This window comes from Acanthochromis polyacanthus, chromosome 4 (genome assembly GCF_021347895.1).
Source record: "Acanthochromis polyacanthus isolate Apoly-LR-REF ecotype Palm Island chromosome 4, KAUST_Apoly_ChrSc, whole genome shotgun sequence".
Taxonomy (NCBI): Eukaryota; Metazoa; Chordata; class Actinopteri; family Pomacentridae; genus Acanthochromis; species Acanthochromis polyacanthus.
Window position 1 is genome coordinate 40,399,796 of NC_067116.1, and position 9,295 is coordinate 40,409,090.

The window sequence follows — 9,295 nt, forward strand, 5'->3', positions numbered from 1 at the left end:
TACAGATTTAGATGTTTTTTTCCCTCTTATTTTACCTTTTTATTAATTAATTTTAAAATATATAGTTGTCTTAATGTCAGTAAATTCTTGTTCATAGATTGTGGTTTCCCATTAAAATGTTCAAATTGTACAATAAATATCAAATAATCAAATTTAAACTCTCAAAATTAATTCAAATTAAGGCAATATGAGATGTATAAAATCCCATTTGTATTGAAAAAATGAAACGTCTGGAAACCTGTAGTAGATTTTTTCTTTTTTTAAGATAACCAGCTGGTTAAGTTTTATGTTGGTACGCATTAGTCATAATAATACAAATAAATGTTTTTTTTAAAATTGTGCTTTCCTGCAGTTTTGCACTGAATTAAATTACTGATTTAATTTATCACAAGATAATTTCAACATTTTTTTGTTTCTGACAGGGTTTCCAAAGACGCATCTTGAACCTTTTTTTTTAATGTTTAAGGATTTCTTCATAAAAAGTACATTTTTATTTTGAAAATTCTCAAACATATATATGTAAAACTTTAAGTTCAGTATAAATACAGGTGTTCAGTAATAATCGGCATAAAAGAAAACACTATTACATAATTTTGATTTTGACCCGCCCACCAGAGATGACGTTTCATTCACGTCTCCCGTTTCCTCGCAGCAGATTGGTCGAGCAGCGTCCGTCCTTCCTGAATGTGGCGGGAGCTGAAAGTGAGCCGATGAGGTAAACAAACCTGCAGCAGCAGACAGAAATGAACTAAAAGTGGTTGTATTTTGGCGTTTGACTATGAGCAGGCTTCGTTCAGCGATGAATAAAGGGAAGAGAGTCGCTCTGGAGGCGACAGAAGCAACACCCCCGAGGAAGAAGAGACCAAAGACGGCTGTGAAACGAGGTGACCTGTCTGTTGATGTTACTCAACCTGACAAAAAAACAACAAATTGATGAATCAAGAAAGTAAACAACAGAATAATAGATAGTAAAAATAATCATTAGTTGTAACACTGATAGAGAATAGAAAAGCATCCTGTCCATTCATGTGTTGTTTACTTTCACACTTCTGCAAAAAATAAACTCCAAATGTACATGCTAACTTATTTCAAATCATCCCTTGGCTTCCAAAGTCTTTCTAAATAAGAAAAAGGTTAATTTGCGACATGAAAATCTGGGATCTTGGCCCTAAAGTGCTCTACATTACTCGTATCAAAACCTAAGGATTCTGATCCATCTTGGGGTATGTTAGGAATATTTTCTGGCTTGGATTTGTGGCATTTGCCTTGTAAAGAGTGTTTAGATTGAATAATATTTTATTCTCCTCCAGAAGAAACCACAGATGCCCTCACAGCGTCCTCATCGTACCACACGTTCTCTGATCCTGCTGATGTTGTGCGACTTCGCTCTCACCTCCTGAGCTGGTACGACAAGGAGAAACGAGAGCTGCCATGGAGGACGCTGGTAACAAGAAAAACATTTATTTTACTGCTTTGTTATTGGACTGACTGTCAGCTTCCTCGTGTTTTGTTTATGGCAGTTAATGCATCGGTTCATGATTGCAGTAAGAACACAAATGCAAATATTATTACATTTAAGCAACAAAACTGAAAACTTTCTGTAACAATCCAACTTATTCACTAGTAAAGAATGTATCTCCAAGGGAAATCATATTTGGGCTTTTGCTGAAAATTACACATTCTGAAAACGACTGCTTTGTTTGCAGATTTTTCATTGTAGAAAATGTGAATCTGTGTGCAACAGTTTGTTTGTTTGCTTACAGAAAAGCAGATACGTTAATGAAGCTATGTGCAGTCACAACGACATGTCAGAGGATGCAAATACTTATTTAAGAGTGTTGAAATCTTTCATTGGAAAATTCTACGTGAGTTTCTAATCCTGTGAGGTGGAGCGACATTGAGATCCTACAAAACATACTTACCTCCCTTGGAACCTTTCCCCCTTTGTTGCTTTTCAACATTGTTAGTTTAATTTGACTTTTTTGACAGGAATTTTCCATTAAAAGGTCTTTAATATCAAAGTACAAACAGATTTCTACAAAGTAATGTGAAATAATTAAAAAGATAACATGTGAAATTGGGCACAGTTACAGCATTGAGCCCGTTTGCTACGGTCTCACTCAGCCCTGCACGTCAGGACGCTGCAATTTTACCTCATTCCTCTTTGCAGATCTCTTTTTTTAACCTATTTACAGACACTGTAGCTCATCTTTTAATCATACACTTAAAGCATCTTGTATTCCCTCTGCAGGCTGTGACAGAGTCAGACCTCAACATCAGAACATATGCAGGTAAAAAACAACTGCTTTTCCACAAATGTGCGTATTTCATTTTAACTGCTCCTCGCGCTCTTTTACGTCGCTGTTTTTCTCTATTTTTGTCAGTGTGGGTTTCAGAAATAATGCTGCAGCAGACTCAAGTTGCCACAGTGATTGACTATTTCAACAAATGGATGAAGGTAGGTGTCCTGTAGGTTGTTGGTACTCTGGATTATGGAATGTTTGGGATACTGCATTATGTGTAATGTATAATCTCTGTTTGTTTTGCTCCAGAGGTGGCCCACAGTGCAGGATCTTGCAGCTGCTACACTAGAGGTGATTACTTAAAACAGTAAATACAGTTTGTAAAAAATATCGTGTTGCTTCCTAATTAAAAATCTATTTTTTTGTTGATGAGTAGGAGGTGAACCAGATGTGGGCGGGCCTCGGCTACTACTCTCGTGGAAAAAGACTGCATGAAGGAGCGCAGAAGGTCTGTGACAGACTTTTTTCCTCGCATCAAACGTTCATACCTGCATTTTAGTCAGATGCCTGTTGTGTTCTTCAGTTCAGAATTGCTGCTTATCCTTCTACTTACTGTCTCAGTGGCTCAATGGCAACCTGTGCACAAGACTTTAAAGTTCTCCCAGATGTGTGTCATTTGTGTGAGTTGTGTATATGTATGGCTGCACAATTAATGAATTTCAAATCAAAATTGTAATTTGAAACAATGCAATTAGCAAAGTGCAACATCTGCAAGTTAAAAAAGATTTTTTAAATCTGTTACTCAGCCAATATTGAACTGAAGCTGGACTTCTGATCAAATCTAGTTACAATATCTGCCAGAGTAATTGATATTCTCCAAAAATGGTTCAGCCCTGGCTATTTGTGTAACTGTTTTGTTGTAGGTGGTGTCGCAGCTGAAGGGACAGATGCCTCGGACAGTCGACAGCCTGCTCAAACAGCTCCCTGGAGTTGGACGCTACACCGCTGCAGCTATAGGCTCTATTGCACTGGGACAGGTTGGTTTAAAGACATCAGCTCAGCTGGTCCAACTGGATGCAGAATTACTGTTTGAATTCTGTTGGGGGAAATTTTAAGACAACTATTGCAAAGTTTTTGAGCAGACTAGAATCTCTCTTGGCTCTTGATTTTTCAACTTTATTGTCACTTTGGGGACTTTTTACCAACTTATTATGTGCCAGACGTCTTTTTTATCTTTTTGGTGATGGAATTGTTTTGTTTGTTGCTTAAATTTCCATTTTCTTACTGTAAAGTTCATATTTGTTCTTGTCTCGCAGGCAGAATAATATATTTTTGTTTCTTCACTTCAGCAGTCAATCTAAATCTATTCGAAGGCACTGGTAGATTGGGTAAAAAGTTTGCTAGTTATGGTTGAACATGTCAGCATGGATGCACATTGTCTGCACTACTCATAGCTGCATGTAGTCACAGTTTAGGTGGTGCAACAGGTTTGAATATTTAACACGAAGCTAAACGTGGTGAAACCCGACTTGCACTCAACCTTTTTAACGTTTGGTTCGTGCATCTGCTCGTCGCAGCTGTTCAGATGACCCAGGTCACACTAGATTGCTGTACTGCCTCATTTACCACCATGGTTTCTGTTGCCTAGGTTACTGGAGCTGTAGATGGTAACGTGATTCGGGTTTTGTGTCGCCTGAGAGCCATCGGAGCTGACAGCACAAGTCCTGCAGTGACAGAAGCGCTTTGGTGAGATTAGCCAAATTCATTTTCAGAACAAGAAATAACATGATGTCACTGAGGAGGATTAGTTACTAAAATGTTAATGCTGTGTGTCAGGAGTCTAGCAAACATGCTGGTGGATCCAGAACGACCGGGAGACTTTAACCAGGTCATGATGGAACTGGGAGCTCGAGTCTGCACCCCGAAAGCGCCACAGTGCAGCCAGTGTCCCGTCCAGTCTCACTGCCGCTCTTATCGCAAGGTCAGTCTGACTTCAAGCTCATGTTCCGAAATAATCAGAAGAGGCAGGGTTTCTTCCTGTGATTTCATGCTTTTACACTGTGTATCTGTGCAGGTTCATGTCAAACAAGAGCAAAACTCTGCAAAGCTTTTAGGGAAGCTGAACAGAAACCTGCCTGATATAGAAGACTGCAGTAAGTCTCCAGCCTCATCCTCCTCGCCCTGCTCTTTGTAGTCTTGGTGTTAAAGTTGTTTTCTTCTCAGTGAACAGTGCAACATGTTCGCTGTGCCCCTCGGAGCCCTGGGACGATGAGCTGGGCGTTCAAAACTTCCCCAGAAAGCCGGCGAAGAAACCACCGAGAGTGGAGCGAACTCTGACCTGTGTGGTGACCAGAGCTGGAAACGAGGGCGAGGAGGAGTATCTGCTGATTCAGAGGCCAAACAAAGGTCAGCGCTCTGCAGGCTGTAGCACCACGGTTGGATGCGTTTGTGCTGGTCAAGGGTTGGCCGTGAATTTCCATCACTTCAGGCCCAATAAATACAATTAATCCACCGGAAAGTGAAGGAATTTTGCACCTAATGGGCTTAATTCTGCATTTATTGGGCCAGAAGTGAATGATAAATGCACTTTCAGAGAACAAGAAGTGAAACTGGAGCATGTTGCTTAATTCTCAGTCTTAAAGGTTTCAACACGACTGTGAGTCAGACTAGACAAAGACGTTATGCAAACAAATAATTCAACCTAAACCAGATATATGACAGTCATTCAACCAGAATTATACACCTGTTTTAGGCTAAATGTAGGTTTGCTGCTTGTTTTTGCCCATTTTGACTGATAAACACACAGCAGTGTTTGAAACTTCAGTCTGTTTGTACAATAACAGGCTCAGAATTAAACTTTGTGCTCCAGACAACCTTTTTTCTCCTCAAGCTGAGAAGCACCTGCTCTTTTTGCTGGAAGATGAGAACCTCTGTTAAATGCAATTTTGCTTTCCGTCTTGAATCACTGAGAAAACCGGAGATGTGAGGAGTGATTCAAAGGAGGGGAAAGCAGGCTGTGTATTCTGCAGCTGTAACTTCACTCCCAGCGGCGTTCATTTCAAGTCAGAAAAACTAAATATAGAAAAACAAAAAAACGGGCAAATGTACATCTGTTTGGGTGGGCTGCAGGAATACATTGAACATATGCGAGCGGTGTGTGTATTTTCAGGCTTGCTGGCAGGCCTGTGGGAGTTTCCAAGTCTTTTGCTCGAGGAGGAAAACTCTGAGATGAAACACAAGCGGGTCCTGTGTGGTGAAGTCAGCAGAAAACTGGGAACCAATGTGACTGAGAGCCTCCTCCAGTATGTGGGAGAGGTACGCCTGACATTCAACACCTATCTGTCAGCCGCTTTTATGTGCAAATAAGCCGTTTCTGGAGCTGTGCCGTGCTGGTTGCAGGTGGTTCACATCTTCTCCCACATCCACCAGACGTATGTGGTTTACAGCCTGCGTTTGAAGGACGGCGGCTCGCAGACTGAAAACACGCAGTGGCTCAGCAGATCTGCTCTGCAGGAAGCTGCTGTGTCCACGGGACTGAAAAAGGTCTGTGTTTTTTTATTTATTTCTACACTGTTTGTGAACCCCGACTATGTAACTGAGGTTAGCCGTAGCTGCAGCACCAGCAGAATGGACTTGATTATCACTCACAGAAAGTGTTCCTTTGCAGCAGCAGCAGCAGCAGTAGTCTACCTGTAGAAATGTACTCTATATGGGGAGTATTTGCTGTGCTTGAAAGTCACTGAGGGGCTAAATTTGAGGTTTGTGATGCTGCATGATTTCAGTCAAAATGCCATGTTTATGCAGTCAAAGTTGTACTGCAGATAGCTTCAGATTAAGGACACAAAACATTTGCCTAAATGGAAAACAAAGCTTGACCAAAGTGTGGAGCACAGCCAAAAAGCGGTCTGCTATTTCTCAAATCAGCAACACCCGATCAACCTTGACTTCCTGAAATACTGAGCTGCTGCCCCCCAAACAAGGAAGTGAGCATTTATGCGCGCACACAGATTTACACAAATAACAAAAAGTGACTCCTGGACTGTGCTTCTGATGCATAGCGTTGTGAATTTTTTATCTACCACTCTACCCAAATTTCCCTTAACACCAAGTAATCATGACACGTTTGAGAAAAGTAAAAAGTTGGTGATGTTTACATTTATTTTAAAGCATACAGAGCAGCTAAGAAGAACTGAGCTGGTCTCAGTGTAATCTGAAGTTGTCACACAAAGCATCAGCTTAAATAAGATACTTTACATGTCCAGTGTTCATCGCAGGTCTCCCAAAAATGTGATCGTCACCTCCTGTCATGAGCTGCATCGCCACGTCTTGTTTGTTCACCTTTGCAGATTTTCTTTACATTTGTTTTTACAGTTAAACCCCTAACAATCGTTGGTTTCGGTACATTTTGTGATTGGACTATTGTTACGATCCAACCTCTAGTGGCAGCTGGATGGAGAAAAAAAACCACCAGATGTTATTGGCAATTTATTGCTCAGTAGCAAATTTAACAGAACAGTGATCAAACCAAATGAAACCTAGCTAAACTAAACCAGAACAACTATACTTCCTAGCCAAACGTGAACACAGTAGCAACACCCACCACAAGTAACAGAAACTAATACAAACAGTGCACAGAACTAACTAAACAAAGCCGGTGCCTCAGAACACACACATTTAATACTTAATTCACGAAGACTCAAGTTACAAAATAGCATTTTCCCAAAGTTGTCAGACTGCTAACAGGAAACGCTAAGACTGGAGGCTTCATACAGAATTAGCAGCTGCCAACAGAAGCTCGAAATGTCTTTTGTCACCTCTCAGTGACTCAGTGACAGGCACCAAGACTAAGAGCTTGGTTGCAGGTATATAGTCTTTAGGTGTGGTTATGGCTACGCCCGGTTGGCTGAAGGTGGAAGGGAACTGGGTGGTGGTCCAATCAGACAGCTCGGAAGGTGAGGAGAACATGGCTGGAGTGCAGGTAGTCTACTCCGGAGTTATCAGTTGAGATGGCCACAGCTGAACCCACACATGCCATAGAAAGAAATTCAGACCTACCCCCAGAAATAAGACGGCACATAACTACCTGTGGCTGTACCAAATAATAAGGCCAGCAGAATGGCTCCCACCAAGCACAATGACTCTACAGTATCTAACTCACACATATGGCCTTTTCTTTCATGAATACATCATCACTACAGTTTATTTGTTCATTTTCCACTCTCACAAATAAATATATTTTAGCCTCTGCCATTCCTAACTTGAGCATATTTATCAAATATACGGAAACACACGGTGAAACCTGTAGTCTGCCCATTCCTCTCGGACCTCTCACATCAACAAGACATTTTTGTCCACACATTTTCCACTCATTGGATATTTAAAGTCACTTACATCCCCTTACTTCCCCATTCTGATACTCGGTTTGAACTTCAGGAAGTCATCTTGACCGCGTCTGCAGGCCTAAATGCATCAAGTTGTGGTCATGTGATTAGCTGATTAGCTATTTGTGTTAACAAGCAATTGAACAGGTGTATCTAATAAAGTGGCCAGTGACTGCAGTTGATAACGTAAAGCTGCATTCTTTTTAACAGCCAGCAGGGGGCGATTTTTCTGATTGCAAAAAAGTAACATTGTACAGAAGTCAGTGAAAGAAATACCCCTTTTCTCACTTGATTTGTTACTTCAGTAAACACTTTCCTAAAAGGTTTTTGGTCTCTGTTGCTAGTTTGAAGACTTTTTAAGTTCAATATGATGATCCTTTTAAAATTACAGTCCTATTTATAGTAAAGTAGATGACATAGCAGGACATGCTTTAGAGTGTGTGATTGGTTTGATCTTGCTTGACAGGTCCGTTTAAAAAAAAAAGACCAACTTGGCGATGGCTAAATGCTGAATTCAGAGCCTTAAAATCAGTGGTTGATGCTACATTAGCTTTGTCCACCTTTTATGTACAGGGTGTATACGGTGTACAGCTGTTTTGATGTAGAAGAGTTGAATTAAAACTGAATCTAAAGTGGAATAGTTCTTTTGTGATTATCTGGTTATCACTGGTTAATGTGGTTTTAGTGTTTCAGGAACTGGGATTACAGTTGAATATGTTCGTGTGTAGCCTGTGTGAACAATATAAAAGTGGAAACGACTTGTTAACTCTCTTGCAGATCGTGAAGCTTCATGATTCTGTGGACAATGTGAAGGAGAAAACCTCCAAAGTAAGCTCTTCTGTATTTTCCATAATGGAGCTTATTCTGTAGTCCTACACTAGCATATGTTACTCATGACATTTGTCTGTGTTTGTCTTTTTGAGGATGGAAAAAGACAAAAGCAGACAGGCCTAAAGAATGACAAGAAGCTGCAGACGTCCAAGAAGCAGAAACTGAGTGCAGCTAACAGTGGAGGAAGACAGCTTTCACTCAGCTCCTTCTTCAAGACTGTGAAAGAAGAAAGTTGTTAGGCTTCGTAAAAGGTCTACATGGTGCCCTCCCAAGTATATGAGCCTTAATGTGAAAGCATCAGGACTATATTTCTACTTTCAGGTATTATAATGGCACCATCAGTTTTTAAATAGTAGGACTTGTATTGCATCAGCTGGGTTATTTTTAAAGACCTAAAGTAGATCATGTTTTATTTTTTTATCGTGTTTATTATGAACTTTAACTGTTTAGCCCATTTTAAGTCCTTTAAACTCGTCGCAGGATTTAAAGTCCTTTCATGTCAGCTAACTGCGTATTTTACACCCCATAAGTGACATAATCGTCATGTTTATTACTAAAATAAAACAGCATTTTATAAGATTTATAGAGTGGTATTTTTCAAAGACCTGCAGTTATTTATTAGATAGGATGAAGAATTTACTTATTTATTCAATAATTTATTTATTTTTCTTTTTCAGGTGCGTTTTTCATAATGCCAACATTTATTTATTTCGGGGGATTTTCTTTGTTATAGGGGACTTATTTCATAATATCACATATATTTATTTCAGGCAACTTTTTTATTCATTATGTCACATTTATTTTAAGGAGCTTTTGTTTTGTAGTGCCACAATTATGCAT

The 9,295-nt window shown here is 39.9% G+C and overlaps 1 protein-coding gene across 2 annotated transcripts; it reads left to right on the forward strand.

The window, feature by feature from the left end:
- The first annotated feature begins 653 nt into the window (after positions 1-653).
- Positions 654-9,034, forward strand: mutyh (mutY DNA glycosylase). Of its 2 annotated transcripts, none has more exons than XM_022210443.2 (15): positions 654-884; positions 1,311-1,444; positions 2,252-2,291; positions 2,385-2,458; positions 2,553-2,594; positions 2,680-2,751; positions 3,167-3,280; positions 3,892-3,989; positions 4,080-4,224; positions 4,318-4,396; positions 4,467-4,649; positions 5,413-5,558; positions 5,643-5,786; positions 8,402-8,452; positions 8,548-9,034. In XM_022210443.2, exons 1-15 carry the CDS (start codon positions 779-781, stop codon positions 8,692-8,694), a joined length of 1,575 nt encoding a protein of 524 aa, XP_022066135.2. In that variant the 5' UTR covers positions 654-778; the 3' UTR covers positions 8,695-9,034. The 2 variants fall into 2 exon arrangements, with proteins under 2 accessions (XP_022066135.2, XP_022066136.2); XM_022210444.2 differs by having other exon boundaries at positions 1,314-1,444.
- Positions 9,035-9,295: the final 261 nt, after the last annotated feature.

What these genes read in the sequence shown, in the direction of transcription:
- mutyh (XM_022210443.2), top strand. Translation starts at nt 779, where the DNA reads ATGAGCAGGCTTCGTTCAGCGATGAATAAAGGGAAGAGAGTCGCTCTG. An exon ending in TTGCAGCTGCTACACTAGAG is followed by an intron (nt 2,595 to 2,679) that starts GTGATTACTTAA and finishes GTTGATGAGTAG; the next exon opens with GAGGTGAACCAGATGTGGGC. An exon ending in GCCTGATATAGAAGACTGCA is followed by an intron (nt 4,397 to 4,466) that starts GTAAGTCTCCAG and finishes TTTTCTTCTCAG; the next exon opens with TGAACAGTGCAACATGTTCG.